Below are 20,555 nucleotides of genomic sequence, written 5' to 3'. Positions count from 1 at the left end.
ATGGGGCTGGAGTTGGCACACGAATCATGAACTTTGTGCGATCATTCCTGGTGGCCCGAACGTTTGAGGTGAAATCTGGACCGGGCCACCCAAGGACATTCTCAAATTCCAGAGGTGTGCCGCAGGGTGCCATCTTGTCTCCAGTCCTCTTTAACATCGTGATGCGAGGACTGGCTGTAGAGCTACGGAAAATTCCGCACCTGGGCTTGACATTCTACGCAGATGACATCACGCTGTGGGTGGACCCCAAGGGCACGAACTTGAACACAGCAGATGTACAGGGAATCATGCAGCAAGCCTTGGACACCATCGACAACTACCTCCCTTCCACTGGCATGCAGCCGTCACCGGAAAAGACTAACCTCCTCCTGGTAGGTGGCTACGACTCTGAGCGAGCGAAGATAAGCCTTACACTGGCCGGCAAGACCATCACCCGACCAGCGGAGCGGTGGGTGAGGATCCTTGGGGTTCCCCTCAGTGAGGTTGGTGGACCAAAGGAATGGATGCGTCAGCTTAAGCCAACGTGGCGCCGACACCTCCACCTGATCCGCCGCATAGGCAACCACTTTGGCGGTGCCGGCACACGCACCATCAGGACATTATGCCTGGCAACCCTCACCTCTAAGGCATGCTACGGAGCAGCTTGCTTCACATTGAACCAAACCCACTACGCACAACTGGAGGTCCTCCATCTCGAATGTCTCCCACAATAACTGGCCTGCTGCGTCACACGAGGACTGAAGAACTCTACAGGTACTCCGGCCTCCCTCCCCTCAAAGCCTTTATCGAGGCACACAATGAAGGCCATGAACTACGACGGCAAAATACAACTGCGGGTAGAGGACTCCTCACCCTCACAAAAGAACTACCCCCCGATGCACCCAAACTGCCACGCCTGCTGGAGCCTTGGCTCGATGCGCTCCTCAAGCTTCCCAAACCACTCTCCAAAAAGTGCCATCAGCAGGATCATGAAGCGGAACGTAGAGCAGCAGCTGCCTGTACTGACAGAACCCGGAACTCTGTGTTCACGGCAGCCACCTGGGACCCCATCACGCGCAGAGCCAGGCTAGCTGCGATCTCCCCAATCGGCACATGCAGACAAATCCACGTGCATGAGCACCGACCCAGCCCAGACCAGATTTCACTGTCCGCCATCCTGTGTGCAGTGGACGGGGTTTGTGGGGAGGCCCGTCGAGGACTGGGCAGACAGGGGAGATTGTGGTGATCTACACAGACAGTAGAGAGGCCATAAAAATCCTTGGCCGCACCCCCAGGACTGGCACGCTTGCTCACAGGATCAAAATGGCAAGCACAGTGCTGTACCAGCAATATGGAGTGGAGGTGAGGGTGGACTGGGTACCAGGTCACGCCGGTGGCATTGGCGATGGAGCCGCACAGGCGTTGGCGAGCGAGCTAATGGACGACTGCTCCGCCCTGGTGACCCAGACTACGCCCGCACCAGACGACCCCGACCCAAGAGCCAAAATTCTGGCAGCCAAGAGGGAGCGAAGGCGCGCCCTTTGGCAGCACATCCCCACCAACCACCACCCACTGCCCCGAGGACTGCCACGGGGGGGCTCAGGTCCTCATCCACAAGACACGCGCGGGGGCTGCACTAACAGCAGACGTGCTCGCCAAATGGCGGGCCCACCCCCGATGCAGGCCCGGGGCTGCCGACGACGACAGCGACGACGGCGAGCACGAACAGGGCCCCATAGTGAGCTGCTCCACATGCACCATGGAAGTGTGCCCAACAGTGACCCACATGCTGTGGGAGTGCCCTGGCTACCGGGACCTCCGTGCCCAGTACCTGCCACCGCACATCAGCACTCTGCATCAATGGACCACCCCCAACAACAACAGCCGCGACACCCTGCTCTCCCTCTGGGCGTTCGCTCACGAGGCAGGCATCGATCGCCGCATGTGATTGCAAATGTATACCATGTACACGCATGTGTGTACGCACTTCTTTCTCTTCTTTCTTTGTTTCTGTCTCTTCTCCGACACCCTTCTTCCCCCCCTATTAGGCCAAAGAGCCATTCCACAATAAAGACTTTTCATTCATTCACTTGACGCTCTTTGAAAGTAATTTGTCTCACCATACAAACATTGTACGAGTTTCGGGTTGCTTCTCTGGCGAATTTCGGTCAAATTCTGGAGTGCCTCAGGGAAGCAATCTTGGCCCCCTGTTGTTCTTGATTTTTATCAATGAATCAGCTGAGCACATGCAACACTCTGAAATGCTCCTCTTTGCTGATGACATTAAGGCCTATAGATAGGATTGCCGTGTGCTCTTTTGGACAGCATGACATTAACACCGTCTCAGCATGGTGTTCAGCAACCGATCCATACCATCATCGACAGGTGCTGATTCAGTTTTAGTATAAGCTGCACAGGGGTTCCACTACTCACGTGTCAACAGTACGGGACTTGGGTGTGCACACTGATTCATCACAGAGTTCTAAACAGCACGCTGAAAGAACAGGCCGTGAGTACTGAGAGTCCCTTGGACTCTCAACACGTGTCACGAAAGAGTTCACCCATCCTACCTGCTGCTATTTGTCCCTCTTTCCGGCTACTGTGCGTTCCTGGATAGAGTTGTGTGGAACTCTGTTCCTCACTATTACACGCACAAGAGAATACTTGACCACACTACATTAAGCACACTGAGTGACAGAACAACACTCCTCGATATGTGCTTTCTTCACAAGTTCATTCATGGCGCTGTTGACTCCTGATTTGCTAAGTGCTATCAATTTTCATGTCCCCACACGATGCTGTTCCTCGCCGCTATTTTATCCTGCCGTCAATCATAAAAGTCCTATCCAGGGAACGCAACTCCTTTACAACTCACTTGAAGCACCTGATCTGAGTATCTTTGACTGTTACAGCACTTTTGTCTGGGCTGTTAAAAATGTGTCTAAAGCCTGTGTCATAGTGACTGAAAGCGCAGAAAAATGCAGGACAGAGAGAGGAACTACACAGGGTGAGCGCTTGCACAGTACCTCGTCCTGTGTTTTTCTGCGCTTCCAGTCACTACGTCTCCATACCAACTTGTCCACTTGTCAGTGCTCCGAAAGCCTGTGTGTTCTTTTGTGTTGTAAAACCATGTGCGAGTCAGTCAGGTGATGTTCGTTCCATTGATGTTATTATTTTCATTTCTTATGCTCTTCTTTCTCTATTGTACACATCTCCCTTTCCCCTCCTTTCCTGTTTCTTCTGTGCACCACACTGAAGGCATCATGCTGTTTGTGGGCAAATAAATAAACAAGTAAACACAGTTAAACCTCGATGTAACGAACTTCAATGTAACGAAACCCTCGATGTAACGAACCACGGAATATTTTGTAACTTGAAGTGTATGCACACCATGTATTTTCACCCTCTGTGTAACGAAGTCCCGTTTGCCGTAATTTCCATGTAACGAAGTTTCTTGAAGAACTAGGCACGAAATTTAGGTTGTAGAGGTAGATTTTGGAAGACGCAAGCGCCGAAATGGGGTCTCAATAAAACACGAACGGCGACACGGGCCGCACAATGCCCCAGATGTAGCCAGCCACGGAGTCTGAGTAAGCCCCTAAACTGTGTGGCGTGCATACACGGCTGGCGCACTGTTTCTGTTTCTGTCGGAGCTTAATCGTCTACGTGGGCATCAGCGTGAATCGCACGGAGCGATTTCTCCCCTCAAAAACGCAAAACGCGCCCCGCCGCAAGCCACAGGTGCGCTGACCCAGCCGCGGAGGCCACCCGCGCGATGCGGGCAGCTCCAGTGACCGCTTCTAACCGCTCGCTGAAACGCAACTCGAGGGGCACGCGAGAAAAAACGAGGATAATGTGGGCGAAATTTTCATGTCTTAAGGGGGGAGGTGGGTCTTTGGACAATTTTTTTTATTTTTAGTGCCAGCTTGATGAAAATTGGCAGAATTGAGCAGTTTTTTATGCTGATTTCAAATATGTAAATGGTTTTAACATAGCAAAATTTGTTGAAGAAATACAGTGATTTGAGATGAATTTATTGAGGCATTTCTTACGGGGGTTAGATCAAGCTAAAAGATGAATTATATGGACATAATGCCAAAGGTCCACTCTGCCAGGCCATGCTATTTTTATTCATTTCAGTACCCTTGAAGTCTTCTGAGAACCATGCGCTCCACGACCTTGCCCACGCAGGACGTGAGCGAGATTGGGCGCATGTTCTCTATTGTCAGTTGCTTTCCGGGCTTCGGTATGAAGCGCACCTCGGCCTCTTTCCATTCGGCAGGCCATCGCGAGCTCTCCCAGGCCTTGTTGATGTGGCCCAGGAGCCCCTGCGCTGCCGCGTTGCTCATGTTCTCGAGCAGCTTGTACGTAATACCGTCCGTTCCCGGCGCGCTCTTCTTATTGCTCTTGTCTATGGCTGAGAGGAGCTCCGTGATCATGAATGACTCGTCAAGAATATGGCTTTCGGGGCCGCTGTACTCTTCGGGTACTGACCCTTTTCTATCTTGAGGCAGGTCTTCTCCAGGTCTTTCAGCAGTTGCTGTCCGTCCCCGTCGTAAGCGTTGAGGACCTTGGTCAGGTTACGGTTGCTCGCAGTCTTGCTGCTCGGCGGGTCGATCGGGTGCCGCAGCAGGCACCAGGTCTTGCCCTGCAATCCGTCGCACATGCTCAGCCAGTTTTCGCAGCAGAGCTTGCTAGCGTACTCCGCGATCTCCTGGTTCAGGACCGCGATTCGTTTCACAAGCTTCTTGTTGTGACGTTGGCGCTTCCACCTCCACGTTGGCGAGTGGCGCGCTGCCCACATGTGTGCGAGTCGGGCGTCCACGAAAGGGGTTTGCGCTGTCGTCACGATCTCTTGGGTGAACATGTCAATCGCGCTTTTCTGCGCCCGCACCCATTCTGCGTAGGTTTGGTTGCTGTCGTCCTCCAATTCCTCGGACGACTCTTCGTTCTCCAGGTGCGTCTGCTTGCGCATTTGGTCCCAGTCGGCCACTCTGGCTGTACCTAGGGTTGCCCGATTCCTTGGTCCCTTGATCGTTAGTCTGATGACGTTGTGGTCCGAGCCCAGGTCCACGTCTTTGCACTGCCAGGTTAGCCACGATAGGTCCGGAGTGGTGTCTCGGCTAGCGCTGTTCCCCTGGCGGGTGAGGCCCTGCCAGCGAGGACTGTGTTTGGCCCTTGCGAGGGCGCTCGTGTCAATTTGTTTTATTTGTTCATGACTGTATGTGCAGTGATGGAAGTGCTGCTCCATGCTGCTCCAAACTGCTCCAAGACAAAACTTCTGCTACCCGCCGCGGTGGCTCAGTGGCTAAGGCGTTGCGCTGCTGAGCACGAGGTCGCGGGTTCGATTCCCGGCCGCGGCGGCCGCTTTTTTGATGGAGGCGAAAAGCAAAAACGCCCGTGTGTACGAGATTTCGGCTCACGTTAAAGATCCCCAGGTGGTCAAAATTAATCCGGAGCCCTCCACTACAGCGCACCTCATCGTTTGTGTTGCGTCGGCGCGTAAAACCCTACAATCAATCAATCAAAACTTCTGCTCCATGCTGCTCCAAATGGTCATTTTAAGGGATTTTTGCTCCAAACGTGCGCCGAAGGGGCATTTCGAAAGCATGTGGTAGCACTTCTGACTCTCTGGTGCAAAACCGAAACTGGAAATAAACTTGTGCCTAGTGTCACCTTTGTTTAAGGGGGGATGCGGCCTTTGAAAACCGAAAAATCGCGAAATAAGCGATTTTTGGAAAACCATGTATTTGGGTTGTATATGTCATAAACTAGCTTTTCTGAAATTATCAGCTCCTAATTCATCGTAAAAATGTCAAAAAATGAATATATAACCAGCCGCGGCATCTCCCGAGGGACGAGCAAACGCGAAACGGACCCAAAATTCCTGCGAACGCAGCCGCCATGCCGCTTTCCGAAGAGCCGCCATTTTTATCTTGTTTAGTTTGTGGATTCTTGCGCTTTTTTTTTTTTTTTTCAGCCATTACTGCTGGTGGCCGAGGCGATACGCTTCTGATTGGGGGACTTGCAGTGTTTTCGAGTTTCCCGCGCCCCGTGTGCGAAGCTATGACTGGACCGTGCGTGCGCTGCTCGGGCAAGCGAGCTGACGCGCGAATGCTATTGGCTGCTGCGCGTGATGATGCGCGCTTCTTCCCAGCCGGCGGCCTGTGCCGCTCGCATCCACCAGATTCCCTGCGCCATCGTCTGCTTTTCGCCGCTCCTTTGTTGTTCTGCCTCACTGTTTACCACCTTTTCGTTCACTTGTCCGCTCATTCTACTTAGCTTTTTGCCGTGCTTGCGATCGCTGACGTACTTCAATAGTTCGCAGTAGCCTGCTAGATCGTGTACGTGATCGGACACGATGCGCGGAGTGAAGTTCAGGACGTTACACGCGTTCGGTGCGTGGAAGCGTTCCATGAAGCTCGTTTGCATGGCCAAAAAGAAGGTGGCGCAGAGCATCGCTAATGATGGTGTCCGCGCTTCCCACGACGTATCTCCTGCCCTGTCTGTGCAAGACTTCGATGCTGCGAGTGTGTCCGGCGTCTCGAGCACATCGACCTCGGCGACCGCGGCCTCCGTCTCCGGTCTCGCATCAACCTCAACAAGTGGGAACGTGTCGCATACAGTTCACTTGGAGACACATTTTCCGACACGCGAGGAGGTTGAGGCAGCAAATAGACAACGTGCTGCTGTTCAAAACGAACTTGGTGCTATGCCGGCGACCCAGAGGAAGTTCCAAGCCACGGAGCCCCACCCTGTGCCTGCCATCGTTACAGGCGAAGGTGGGAAGTTTCGCTTAGTGCAAATGCAAATAGTCCTGTGGTCCCTGATGCCCATGGAGCAGCATGTTTCATTGATTGCTGTCGAGACAGCACTACATGAAGCCATGCTGAGGTACAATGCGGGCTGCTACGGGCTACTCGAGAAATATCTGCGTCTGTGGGGCTCGTCACACCAGGCCATCTAGCCCGCCAGCGAGCTGCTGAAAAAGACGCCCTGCGCATGAACAAGGCCAGCAAAAGAAAGCAGGAGAAGATGGAAAAGCAACAGAGGAGGAAGACAGTGCGCCAAGACCCCTCTAGCTATGCTGCGGGGTCCTTTTAGAAGTGAAAAAGAGTACACAAACTTTGAAGGCCGTTTTCTCAAAATTAACTTTTTCCCTTTTGTGACTGCTTATCTCAGTGATATCTCAAGAAGTGCTTGTCAGATTTGCATCCCATTTTTTTTATTCTGTTCCTTAATAAATTTCCGAGGGCAAGACAAGCCCGTTTTCTGAAAATTTTTGTCTCTTGATTTTGTAAAAAATCAAAACAAAATCACGTTCGCATGTTTGATCAGCAACACTAATTTTAGTGCTGTGCTAAAATTTTTCCGGCGAAAAATTTAGAAAAAGGGCTCTGTCTTGCCCTGAGGTACATATTCAGGAATAACCATAATGAATTTCATAGTCGCAGCACGCTTGGCTATTTCTCCAGGACTGGGATGAGAAGCCGATACAAACCACCGCGGTATACCCTCATAACTTGAGAACTAACCTCTGTAGCTCGATGAAACTTTGCACTTTTTCTAGTGTTGATGCGTAACAATACCATGAATTTCATTCAGATATCTCAAGAAACAAAAAACTTAGCCTTCAAGGGTAGCCTACCTCCTTAAAGTGACAATTTCGCCCACGTTATTGGCTTTTTTTCTCGCATGGCCCTTTCGTTTGCCCCTCGAGTTGTGTTTCAGCGAGCGGTTAGAAGCGGTCGCTGGAGCTACCTGCGTCGTGTGGGTAGTTTCCGCGGCTGCGTCAGCACACCTGTGGCTTATGGGGCGCGTTTTTGTGGGGAGCAAACGCACCATCCGGTTCACGCTGATGCCCACGCAGACGATTAAGCTTTGATAGAAACAGAAACAGTGCGCCGGCCATATATGCGCGCCACGTTTTCTTTTGCAGGAAACGCTTCACGGGATGAACACTTCATTATAACCGTGAATTTTAATGTAGCGAAATTTCAATGTAACGAAGTAAATTACGAATTTTACCGACTTCGTTACATCGAGGTTTAACTGTACTTTATCCTAATGTGCTTCTCTAATATGCGCGGCAATTTCCTACGCGCCCGGCATCAGCGACGCTCTGTCACGCATGCTCCGCTCATACAACATGCACTGCACATGTGCCGTCTTGCAAACTAAGGCATGAACTTGTGAACGTGAAGTACAAACTGCAGAGAGAGAGGTATCCAGGAGTTGTTTACATCATTCCTTATGCATTTTGCCAGTACGTGTATATTGGTGAGTCAGGAAACTTTGCGAAGCGCCTGCAGCAACATCGCAACGATGTGAACAAGAGCCACGTGTCGACGAGCACCCTTGCCGAGCCCTGCGATACCACATCGCACACAATCAACTGGTCTGCTGCACGCGTCCTCACAAAAGAAAGGAATGCTACCTTACGCCCCTGTTACTGGAGTCACCTCACATACAGACGACGGAACACACGCTGAATCGCAACTCCGGAAACCTGCTGCCAATCTACGCAAGCTGCCTGCGCAGCGTTGCGAAATGTACTTAAGGCGACTATTTCCCTTCAAGATTTTGTTGTGACCAAGCCTTCCATGTGGAAGCTGAAACGTTAATTTCTTTAAACTCGAAATAACTTGCGGTCGGCGTCCTGGTCTTTGTTCTTCCAAACGCATCCCGACCAGACGGGTTTCCATCCCACCCGTGACTTCAAGACTAACACCATCAATTTCCGAAATGGACAAAAAGGTGGCTTCAACACTGTGCTGCATACTGTGCAGGTTGTACATGTGCTTCCTTCAGTGTGCTGACTATACACGTGGCGTTTTCGCGTCCAGTATAACGAAACACTGTACAGATAGCGTGTCTAGAACCGCTGCAGAGATCACCGGCTAGTCATGAGGTGGGCCTGCTGTTTGTGGCGGGTGAGCAAAGAGCTCCAACCCGAGAGGAAGTGCGATGCTCAGCCTCTACTTGCCCTGTGCAGCAGCAGCACGGCGGCCCCCCGGCGGCCGGCCAGGGGCCCCAGCTGGCGCCAGGCGTGGTCGAGGCCCAGGCGGGACAGGTGGCGCCGCAGGGTGCCCCCCGGCCCCCCGACCAGCAGGGCGGCAGCCTCCCCCAGGGGCACGGCTTGCAGGTGGGCCGGCCCCCCGCACAGGGCCGAGCCCCCCGCCTGCAGCAGCGGCAGCTGGCCGTCGCTGGGCCGACTGCCGGCCACCAGCACGTGGCCCTCCACATCCAGGGCCCCGTGCAGTACGTGCAGGCGGGCCCGCCCCACAAACCGCACCACGGCCGGGGGCAGCAGCACCGCCAGCATGCCGCCATCCGCCCGGAACACCCTGCACAGAGCAGCGGGGAGACTGGCAGGTGCTGCGACAGACATGGTTCCGAGTGCCACTCAGAGGCTTGCGGAAAGTACCACGAATTAGATTGCGCATCATTCAGATTCGTTTTCACTGAGGACTCGCAAGACTGCCTTTGCCTACACGTTGTGCTAGGAAAAAGCATTCAAAAGTACGCCTCTCGTCGAACTAAATGTCACACTAAGCGGGAACGCTCAATAAACAAACTTGCGAGATGGGCAGGCCATCCATGAAGTGCCAGCAGCAGAGCGAGCACGACAACACAAATGACATTGCGAGTTGGAACTCCCCTCACACGGCAAAGTAATTTATTTTCGATGCTGACACAAACTGCAAAATGCTTGCGATGGCCACTCTTTTGGTGGGAACACCGACTCCTACGGCATACACTGGCCAGACCACCGGCCAATCTAGATGAATCTCACAGGTTCAGACTGAAATAACTTCTTCAAAAGTAAACCATTTTTCATTTTATTTTGCTTTTTTAAGAGCAAAAACTTTCTTATTAATAACAACTACCAGCGCCGGGGCTCTTACATATCCGTCCCACCGTAGTTGGCAGAAAATGGCAGGCCTATTCACTCAGGCATATTGTATGGTCACTCATGTATACAATATCAATGAACAAATAAAATCTTTTTCCGATTCTGATATTCCACAAACCTCCTCGAATCTCGTCTGCTTTTTATCTAAACATGCAGTTCTATTTTGTACAGCACCTATTTTCAGCAAACAACTTTCTTGTGCAAAGGGCAATTTGTAAACAGCCAACCGTGCACTAAATGTTTCTGGTCAAAAACACAACAGTATGCACAGCTGTAGGATGATACGATTCTAGGTGATACGAAGTTCTGGACGATACAAATTTCTGATAAGTCCCGGCGAAATTGCATTGCTTGCAATGGGAAAAATTTCGGCTCTTACAGGGGTGAGACAGCTCAATCCGATTTGGGAGCAGTTTTTGGAGCAGCAAAATCTCGAGTTTGGAGCAGAAAAGAACGACATTTTCTCACCTTAGGAGCCTAAAAAATCAAATTTTTGGCAACTCTGGGGGAAAAGTGCACTTTTTAATCGGTTTTGAACGTACATAACACTGAAACAGCCTTTCAATAAAGTTTCTTTTAGCAGAGTATCACAAAGTACGAACTGCACTACATTTTTGCACACCATTTCTAAATTCTTAGGCTCTATGCATAGATAGCATGGAGCACCGTTGAGAATATCAAATTGAAAAACTAAGCAATCGAAAGGCATTTTTATTATCATGTGCATGCCGAAATTGTTATTTTTGTAATTCCACACTCGGCTTTACACACAAGCGTAGATTCACGGTAAAAATTGCGCAAAGCTAGGTGATAGTCGTCGCACCCCAGCAGCCCTCCCATAATCCCCAAGGTGCACGTTCACTACAATCGTAATTTGAGTAACGTTGGTATGTTTAGCCACCTCCCTTTTGGCATTAAATTTCACTTAAGATATATGACCATTATTAAAAGCGTCAAATAATAGCGCCCGTCCCGCCCACCGCCACTTCTGCAAAGCTGATCGTCCCATTCCCACCGCTCGCAAGCTCTCTGCCAAAGGCAGCAATAACTCAGCATTTTATAACACCACAATGAGTCCGATATTTCCCTTCGAGCAAGCACCGTGCCTCACACTCAAGGCTGACACACGGCAAATTCGCGGGCACCACGTTGCTTTTCATGAACTTCCATCTTTCAAGTGGCGCTACTTCCCGCAACAGATCGAACGACTAAATGTAAACCCAGCCACTCCAGATAACCAAAACCACGGTAGAAATCGGCGAAGAGCTGTCTGCCTGAACCACGAGCGACTGCTTCGTCCGGCAGCCATGTTCCCAGTCCCGGCACCCAGTAAAGTTGTTCCAGAGATCTGCGTTTCGAAAATTGCTCTTTTTTTCATCAACTTGCACAAGTAGTTTGTCACCTAATATACAAACACATAAGTATTTTTTCTACAAGACTTCGCAATGGTTTTCGATGGGAAAACTTTAAAAACTCACAGAATATTACAGTGATGCTACCATCTTAGGCCGCTTTGGAGCAGCTTTTGGAGCAGGCAAAAATGCGTTTCGGCGCAGCAAAACCAGCTTTCGGAGCAGGTGTTGATAAAAGCAATTTTAAGACACGTATTGCATTCATGATAAATTGCTAAAAGCACGCCCTTCAAAGATAATAAAAAATTAAAAGAACCTTAGAACATGGATATTTTGTGCCCATTTTAATCAGTCTCCTGAAGAATGTCTGCATTGAACTTTGTGCAGCGGCCTGCACAACAAAAATTAAAAAAAAAAAACAAGCTCTCATTTTTACACAATAGATTTACTATGAACAAACTAAAAATTGATCGTCACAACGTCGAGCATTATTTGAAGGCTATTGTGGGTGCACTGACCAATAACATCAGTAGCTCCACGGCTTTGACTGCATCATTGAACATCACGCCCCTCTCCGTGTTGCACCTGCAGCACTATTTAGCAGCGTCAGCGCTGCCACCGTAAGGGTATAAAACGACAAGCCACCGATAGCAGCGCTATTGTTTACAAAGGCAGCGGGCAGCCATTTCTGGCAACCAACATGCAGCACCTGGCTGAATCTCGCCCCTTCACGACAGGTTTGTCGCAAGCAACCAAAAACGCCTCTGTTAATGACAAGGTAGCCCACTCGCGGTGCTCAAGCTCACTCACTCCGGGAGCGTTTTTGCACGCGATTCATGCGTGTCGGCGTTGTGCGTGCGATATTTTTACGCCCGCGTTGGCAATTCGGCACCCGCAGTCAGAAATTACGCGCGACGCGCGTGGCAGTGGGAGGAGCCCGACGACTTGCGCCAATGGGAAGGCGTGCGCCTCATGGCGGCAGTTACGAAGTGCTCAAGACAGCCAGCTGGCTCCGCCGTAGTTGTTTAAGCTTAGCACCCCGACAGATATTTCATGGGTGCTTTCATTAGTGGTGCGGATGATGTTTTATAGCACCGTTTTTGCTCACATTATTCGCTCATGTACCGCATAAGAAACTTCGCATGTGCTTTGAGCGGCATTTTGAAGGGCGGTTAGAAGCGGTCTCTTGAGCGTCCCGCACCACTTCGCGACCGAAACCGCCGCCATGTTGCCGCGGCCGGCCGCGCCCCGCACAGAATGCGGGTGGTTTCGCAGCGGCGTCAGCGTGCCTGTGGAGTGTGCGGCGCGTTTTCGCGAGCAGAAAAGAGCTTGGCCGTTCCTGGAGAAAGAGCAACAAAGAGGGCAGAGAGCCCATACGTGGCCGTAGCTTGCTTGCTCGGCAGTCGGGCGCCTCGCCGACTCGTTCTTATCCGCCGGGCACCGCAGGTCCGTTCGTAAGAGCCGAAATTTTTCCCATTTCAAACAGTGCAATTTCGCTGGGACTTATCAGAAATTCGTATCATCCCGAAATTCATATCACCCAGAATCGTGTCATCCAGATTCCACTCTAACTACAACTCCTGCATCCTCATCTCTTGCCCACTTTTCTTCCAGCACAACTCCGCAAGCATCCCGTCGACGCGTACGCTGTCGGGGTGCGTTAGCGAGCAAGTACGGCAATTTCATGTCGCCTGACGTTGTTGCCGAGCTTCACGATTACGGCACGCTCATAACGACGCATATTGAGGCCCGAAGACCGCGAGGCAGACGGTCGCGACGGTGGCAGCCAATCTCGCGAGCCCAATAAGTGCGAAGCGCACGGCATGGAATTAACAGTCTCGGGTAGGGGAGGAGATTTCACAATGCCTACGAGGCGCCAGCCGCAAAACGTATCATCGCCGTTATCGCAACAAGGGCCAGTTTGCCTTGGCTTGGCTCGGATTGCGTCCTGAAAACAGGTGCACCGCAATGTTGCTTTCAATGGTGAACCTCAAGTATTTAGTTTCGTTTCTGAAAGTCAGCGTACACCCTTGGGCGCAGGATCGCCAAATTTAGAGGAAATGTAGCAGGATTTGCACCCAGAGCACTTGGGCGCAGTTTGGCGCAATTGGCGCAGCGGTAGCATCACTGTAACATGTGCAACCGAACAATTCGACTTTAGAGAAAGGTATGTCGGGGACCATTTTATGCTGGTTTTTTTTTATGGAATGTTCAATTATTGAACCTTTACAAACAGCATTCCCTTGGAGATGCTGGAAAGGTATGCCATCAGTAAGAATTTTCCCCCACTGAAACTGACCGGAGCGTTAAAATCCTAGGCTCTCAGGCTGTTTTGGAGCAGTTTGGCGCAATTTTTGCAATTTTGAAGTTTTTGGAGTAGCCTGGTGCAGGAAAACAAATTTGTATCAAAACTGCACAATATGCGCAGCCCGGCGGATGATACAAATGAGCCGGTGAGGCACCCGACTGCCGAGCGAGCAAGCGACAGCAACGTACGGGCTCTCCCTCCCCTGTTTGACGCTCTTTCTCCAGGAACGGCGGGGCTGTTGTTTTCTGCTCACGAAAACACGCTGCGCACTCCACAGGCGTGCTGACACCGCCGCAAAACCAGCCGCATGCTGTGCGGGGCGCGGCCGGCCGCGGCAACATGGCGGTGGCTTCAGTCGCCCAGTGGTGTGGGGCTCGAGCCTGGCCTCCTTTGTACCATCTGTGCCTACCAAGGGGGGTGCGGCGTCACTGCTGCCGCCCATTTCGCTGGGGCGCGCTGGACAAGGCGGCGCACAGCCCGTGAGAGATCCAATGTGGCCACTTCTATGGCTAACTTTTCCGCTATCATTCACAATAGACTGCAGAAAGGACATGTGCCACGAGTATTTTCTTCGAACATGATTTCAGTTCGGCTCAATGGATCATAGTACGTGCATCTATTGCAGCTCCTGTTCGCTTGGATGCAGTGATCTCTAATTTAATTTGCACAAATATGCACGCTAGTTGCCATCTACAAATTAACAGTGCTGAACTGCAAGCGGAGGCAATACAGGCATGCACTGTCTTCAAGAAGGTGCATGCGGAACAATGTTTTCATCCCGTCTCCCCCGCCACTACGGATTGAAATTGAATCAGTTTTTTTTCCTCCCATCTTTATAATTTCATTACTTAGCTAAACTCAGAAGCTGTGGCCAATCCCCTCTCTGTAAGAAGCACTAAATTAAGGTGGCGAAGCATGCGAGTTGAACAAGGATAAATTGACTGCATTTTTCCCTATGCTTGACACAAGACTCATTTATCTTCGCGTTCGCTTCAAATGTGACAAGCACAAAGACAGTTGTCACACAGTTGCAAGACTTGACACGTTTTCGTGACAGTGGCTTCTGTGAAACTGGTTTGCAGACATCGTTCTGGTCTTCACCCGAAGAGGCCCTGTGCAGATCAGGCCTGCTACGTCTTGGCGGTGCTGGTTGTCACTGCGGCAGCACTGTAGAAGCCTTGAATCACAGATGGCTGGCACAGCTGCTTCTACAAGCTTCTTCAAGGGCTTTACGAGTGCAATGGCTACAAAGCGCCGCAGGGTTTCCAGGACATACAGGAGCTTGTCTGAGGGATACAAAAGGCCTCCTCTGTCCTGGCTCGGATGTTAAAGCACAGCAGTCCTCACATGCTGCATGCTCTTGAACATTCCGAGCCACCGGCGTAGACTGTTGCCGAGAGCCGTACCGTTGCAGACTTTAGGCGCTTCGCCACATTCAGAGCTGCCACCGGCCAATCAGCTGCTTCGCTGCACTCCTGCGGCCTTGGCAGCGGAAGCCCCCTGCTTGGCCCTGGTTGGCCACTGCATACCACATTGCTGTCTCTTGACGCAGCTGCGATGCTAGTCTTCAAAACTTTTTCAAATCCTAATATCGCAGAGCGGGCATCCAAGTGATCATAGCAGCCTACTGACCTCCGCAGTGTTCCAAAGAAAGATTCAACAGGATCACTGCTGAACTCCCGAGTCACAACGAAAAAAAAAACGTTTCTGTCTTAAGCAGGTAGCGAATGCATGACACTGTTGAGTATGTTGTGAGAAGCAGTGCCTCATACGTTTCACTGGTGAGGAAGCTCTCAGGAGAACTTGCAAGTGTCTTCGATTCCGCAGTATACATGGGGCATGTCACTTCAAGCCACTCATCCTCTGGGTCGTCATAGTGCCTGACATCAGGGAATGACTGATGGACATGCTGCCCCTTGTTACTTGTGTCATGAAGAATGAACCAGCGGTAAACATCCATCATGAAAATAACCAACGGCTTACAGTTGCGAAAGAAGAATGTGAACCGTGTTCAGCTTGGCTCTTCAGAACTTGCAGTGATGCTGTTACATCAGGAGCCAACACTTCCACAGCACGCCTAACATTCCTCTTCTCGATATTATTTGGGCAGACGTGCTTTCTGGTTAGGCTGCACACTGGCTTCACGAGCCACTCCTTCTGCAAGTCGTAGAGTTTTCTTTAGATGGGAGGAAGACATCTCTCCACTCTTTCCAAACTCTCGGGACAGAAACTGAGAGCGAACGTTCTCAACTATGAGGCAATAATCAAAGCTAAGAACAAGCAGTCTGTCCGGGTCACACGTGTGACCAATCCTGTATGTCAGAAAACCGCCACGAAGATTCCTCATAGCAGTGACAACCATAACCTTATGGTTGTCACTTACAAAGCGCACAACTCGAAAACGAGCTGCTTCCACTTTTGCCATCACATGGCGAACCAACTTTGACAGCTGCAGTCCCCTTAATAAGCCTTTCGTAAAAAAATACGAAACTGGAATCCTGTAGGATGTGCTAAGCCCATTTATAATGAAACAGCAAAGAGTTTGCTCACTGCCATGTGCTACAGCCATGTGAACATGACCAATAAAGCAGTCCTGCTGCTTGTGGTACTGCAGCTTCGCCTTTATCCGCATCTCACCTACAACTAGATGCCTCCAGCTTCTGAATTTCGGCTTCCAACCAAGCCTGTTTACCCCAGCCTCTCCCGAGCTGCTGCCTATGCTCGTGCAGGGAGGTTTCAGCAGCCCTTGCATTCTTGTGTGTTCGCACGCCTTCGTTGGCAGGTGTCGCAGTGTTACACAGCGGTGCACGACATCCCCTGTCCACGCTGGATTCTGCCGCTTGAAATGAACAATTTGGTCCCAAAGGCACACGGCAGGGAGGTGCTTTTCTTCCGCCTGCTCCCGCACGTACGTGAGGTCCCCACAGGGGCAGTCTTCTTTCACTCTCTCCAACTCCTGCTTGTAGCTGTGTGGCACAGTCCCTTTCTCTGGGCCTCCACTTTGCCCTCTCAACAGCAAGAGTGCCAGGCAGGCGGGCATCCACTTGCTCGGCCTTGTGTGAAATGTTTGTTTGCCCACACGGCGCCCTGCCTAGGCTTTCTTCAACGTATGCTGTCACCTACGGAGTGCTGTCCACTTGCTCTGGTGATGGTTCAGCAAAGTGCTCATCGATTCCAGGCGTGTCATTTTCATCGCGCTTCCTCCTCTTGGCCACTGGCTCTTTGTCCACAGCATGCGCCTCCGTCCTCTTCCTGATGCTGCTAGTCTCCCTTTCTTTCAATGGTTGCGGCCTCACGTAAGCAGGGTACTCCGGAAACACAGAGGGCACAACGCCCTTCTCGCGGCGGCGCCGTTTGCCTTCAGCGAAATCTGCAGTGTCTGCTACACAGCCTCGAGTAGTTTGACGTAGTGTTTGGAAGCCAGTCATCTCGATGTGTAGCTCTCAGCCACTGTCTCCGCAGCACTTCGACAGCAGGGATATCATGAAAGGAGACGCCAGGAACTTTCTTCTTTGCGTCAGACCGGCAACGGGGCACACAACAGTATGCCACTGGGCTCTGCAAACAAAAATACGGCAGCATCGAAATAACTTTCAAAGGGTGCATCGAGTGATAAAGAAATGTTAAGTGCGAATAACAAGAGCCTATTTACAAAATTCCAGAGCCAGCATCGATAAAGCTTTGAGTAAAAATATTTTTTTGAAGGGACAAAAAAAAAAAAAATAAGAGGCTGTAAATGAGTGCATACTATCCGTCCCAATTCTGCCCTAGCTATAAGCAACGCAAACAAAACCCGCGCAGTGCATGCAAGTTACTGATTACATATTGGTCGCGCCGTAAAAGGCCTTCGATTTGGCATAAAAGTTGGCTTACCGTTAACGGGCGGCAGAAAAACCTGCATGTGTTGTTGCTCGCCAACCTCTTGCAGCTTCAATACAACAGTATCGCCGGTTGAGATGCTGCAGACCACTTAGCGTGAGGCTTAACTAACGAATGAGCATTTCAAGAAATAACAAAACGAGGCTGGGAAACGTGGTCCCGCAAAGTGCAAAATAGCTGCTACGACTGGCTGGCAAGCGGCGGCAGCCTGCTCAGCTCGATCAGTTCCCGAAACACCCGAACCCTACGTCGCTGGCGCCGCCTTGCAACGGAAAGTAGCGTAAGCACTGAGGAGAGACGACGGCCGCGGAAAGGGCACTTAGCAGGCACAGAAAGTATAAAGGAGGCTATGGCTTGGGCGACCGCTTCTAACCGCTCTCCAAATGCCAATCAAAGCACACACGAAGTTTCTTGTGTAGTAAATGAGCTAATAATGTGGGCGAAAACGGCGCTATAAAACATCATCCGCGCCGCTAGTGAAAGCGCCCATTCAATATCTTCCAGGGTGCTAAGCCTAAACATCTCCAGCGGAGCTAGCCGGCAGTCTCGAGTGCTTCAAAACTGCTGCCACGAGGCGCACGCCTACTCATTGGCACAAGTCGTCAGGCCCCTCCCACTGCCAGGCGCGTCATGCGTCATTTCCTGAGCGGGGCAGAGACGGCCGCAGGCACGCCGACGCGGGTGTGAAAAAAATATCGTGCACGCAACGCTGACACACACGAATCGCGTGCAAAAATGCTCCTGTAGTGAGCTTGGGCACCGCGAGTGAGGAGATGAAAAGTCCAGACAGGACCGCTCGGTGACATGCCGGTTAAAAAAAAAGCAGAAAAAAGTCACAGATTTCTTCACGCAAAAATACGCAAAATAAATAAACGAAAACTAGGGGTGTGCGAATATCAATTTTTTAATTTCGAAGCGAATTCGAATAATAAAAACAAAGTTCGAATCGAATCGAATATTTTTCGAATACGAATACTTATTGTTTTTTGTAAAATTAAAGTTTTCACCATCTAGAGAAACAAAAAGTGCAACTTTATTGCACAACAAATCATACAAAGTAAAATTAGGAATTACACAATACCATTGCACTCAACAGGTTAAGGTCTGCAACTTAAATGTTAACACGGAGAAAGGTTAACTGCTCGACATGTTCGGGGAGCAGTGACAACCTCCTGCTCGTCACGACTCCACCAGATACCGAAAGCAGCCGCTCACTTGAGACACTAGTGGCTGGCATGCCCGAGCCCGTGCACATTGCCGCGCGCTGATACAGTAAAATCTCGATGATACTAATCTCGCGGGACCGCGAAAAATATTCGTATCATCCGAAATTCGTATGAACCAATGCAGACCAAAACATTGAGCGCTGAAAAAAGTTTTGGTTTATTTCTTCTCTTACTTTCGCGTGAAGAAATTCGTGATTTTTTCTGCTTTTTTTAACCCCCATGTCGCAAAGCAGTCCTTTCTGGAGCACGTAAAGCTTCGCGCTCGTCTCCTCACTCGCTGTGCCCAAGCTCGCTACACGCCGCAACAGTCAAGCGTGAACCGCATGGTGCGTTTTTGCACGCGATTCGCTCGCCTTGGCTCTGCGAGCGCTGTATTTTCACGCCCGCATCGACGATTTCGCGCCCGCAGTAGCGCCTACCTCGGTCAGAAAATGACGCACGACGCGCGCGGCAGAACGGAGGAGCCTGACTACTTGCGATGAGAGGAGCCTGACTACTTGCGGAGCCAAGACAGCCGGCTTGGCTCCGCCAGAGATGGTTAGGCTTAGCACCCCGGCAAATATTTTACGGGCGCTTTCTAGCGGCGTAGATGATGTTTTATAGTACCGTTTTCGTGTGCATTATCAGCTCCATTACAGAATTAGCAACTTCGTGTCTCCCTTGAGCCGCATTTTAAAGAGCGGTTAGAAACGGTCGCTCGAGCGCCCGCGGCACTTCACGGCTGGAGTCGACCCCATGTTGACGCCGCCGGCCGCGCCGCTCACAGCGTGGGGGTGATTTCCCGGCGGTGTCAGCTCACGTTGGGCGTGCGCAGACCGTTTTTGCGAGCAGAAAACAACAGCCCTGCCGTTTCTGGAGAAAGTGACAAACAGGGGAGCGAGAACCGTCACTTGCTCGTTCGGCAGTCGGGTGCCTCGCCGGCTCGTTCATATCTTCCGCCGGGCCGCCCAGGTCCGTTCGTAACAGCCGAAATTTTTCCCATTGCAAACAATGCAATTTCGCCGGGACTTTTCGGAAATTCGTACCATCCCGAAATTCGCACCCCCAGAATCGTATCATCGAGAGTCCACTGTAACTACGAATAAACACCGATACAGTCTGCGAAAGCACGTACCGTTCGCCGTGTATATGCTTCGCGATTTTGCTGCTGAGACACGCTCTGAATTTTTTTTTTTTTAGTTTTGGGTGGTTCGAATATTTCGAACCATAAAAGTGTCGTTCGAATCGAATCGAATACCAAAAAATTCGAATCGAATATTCGAAGTTTCGAATATTCGCACACCCCTAACGAAAACTCTTTTTAGTGCTCAATTATTTGGTCTGTGTTGGTTCATACGAATTTCGGATGATACAAACATTTTCACGGTCCCGCGAGATTCGTATTATCGAGATTTTACTGTAATTCCACTTGTACCCATCGTTCCCATCAAAGCGTAAGCTTGCCTCGAAACTAGCACCAGATTCCTCTCTAGGTATTATTGTACGAAACTCTATGGGGGAAACCGCTTCGCTAACCATTTGCTGCCCGTTGTCAGGCCCTGCCCGAAAACGCAGCATTGCCAAGGCAGTCCACTGTCGGGGTATGTCCGACTTGGGTGTTCAAGGTTAAATTTTGCGGTTTTTCTCACACATGGGTAAAACATCCGTCCATTCTGGTCCGGACCTTTTCCAGACCAGAACGGTCAGAAAGTCGGTACATCGTCCAGACCGGAAAGGGTTAATCAAGTCTTGGAAGCTGTGTGTGTTTTCAAAACAAAGTGAAAATGGTCATTGTAGCATTCATCCCCTACCTAGCCAGCCTTAACCAAATTCCCTCTGCAGTAGGCCACATCGTACCAAAATTCAGAACAATGGTTCAGATTTGTTTATTCTTTTCGAGATTTTGTGTGCATAAC

The 20,555-nt window shown here is 50.7% G+C and overlaps 1 protein-coding gene across 3 annotated transcripts in view; it reads right to left on the bottom strand.

Annotated features, from left to right (window-relative positions):
- LOC144152516 (uncharacterized) overlaps nucleotides 1-20,555 on the bottom strand; it is a 143,771-nt gene that overhangs the window by 81,186 nt on the left and 42,030 nt on the right. For all 3 annotated transcript variants that reach the window (XR_013319182.1, XM_077683808.1, XM_077683809.1), the window contains exon 4: nucleotides 8,966-9,326. Coding sequence is in view for 2 of the 3 variants with exons in the window: in XM_077683808.1 (XP_077539934.1) it covers nucleotides 8,966-9,326 (361 nt within the window). In the remaining variant the exon portion in view is untranslated. The remainder of the gene's footprint in view (nucleotides 1-8,965; nucleotides 9,327-20,555) is intronic.

The sequence above is a fragment of the Haemaphysalis longicornis genome, unplaced genomic scaffold (assembly GCF_048455015.1).
Source record: "Haemaphysalis longicornis isolate Haplotype H1 unplaced genomic scaffold, Haemaphysalis longicornis Haplotype H1 scaffold_9, whole genome shotgun sequence".
Lineage (NCBI taxonomy): Eukaryota > Metazoa > Arthropoda > Arachnida > Ixodida > Ixodidae > Haemaphysalis > Haemaphysalis longicornis.
This window is presented reverse-complemented; position numbering and strand designations above follow the sequence as displayed.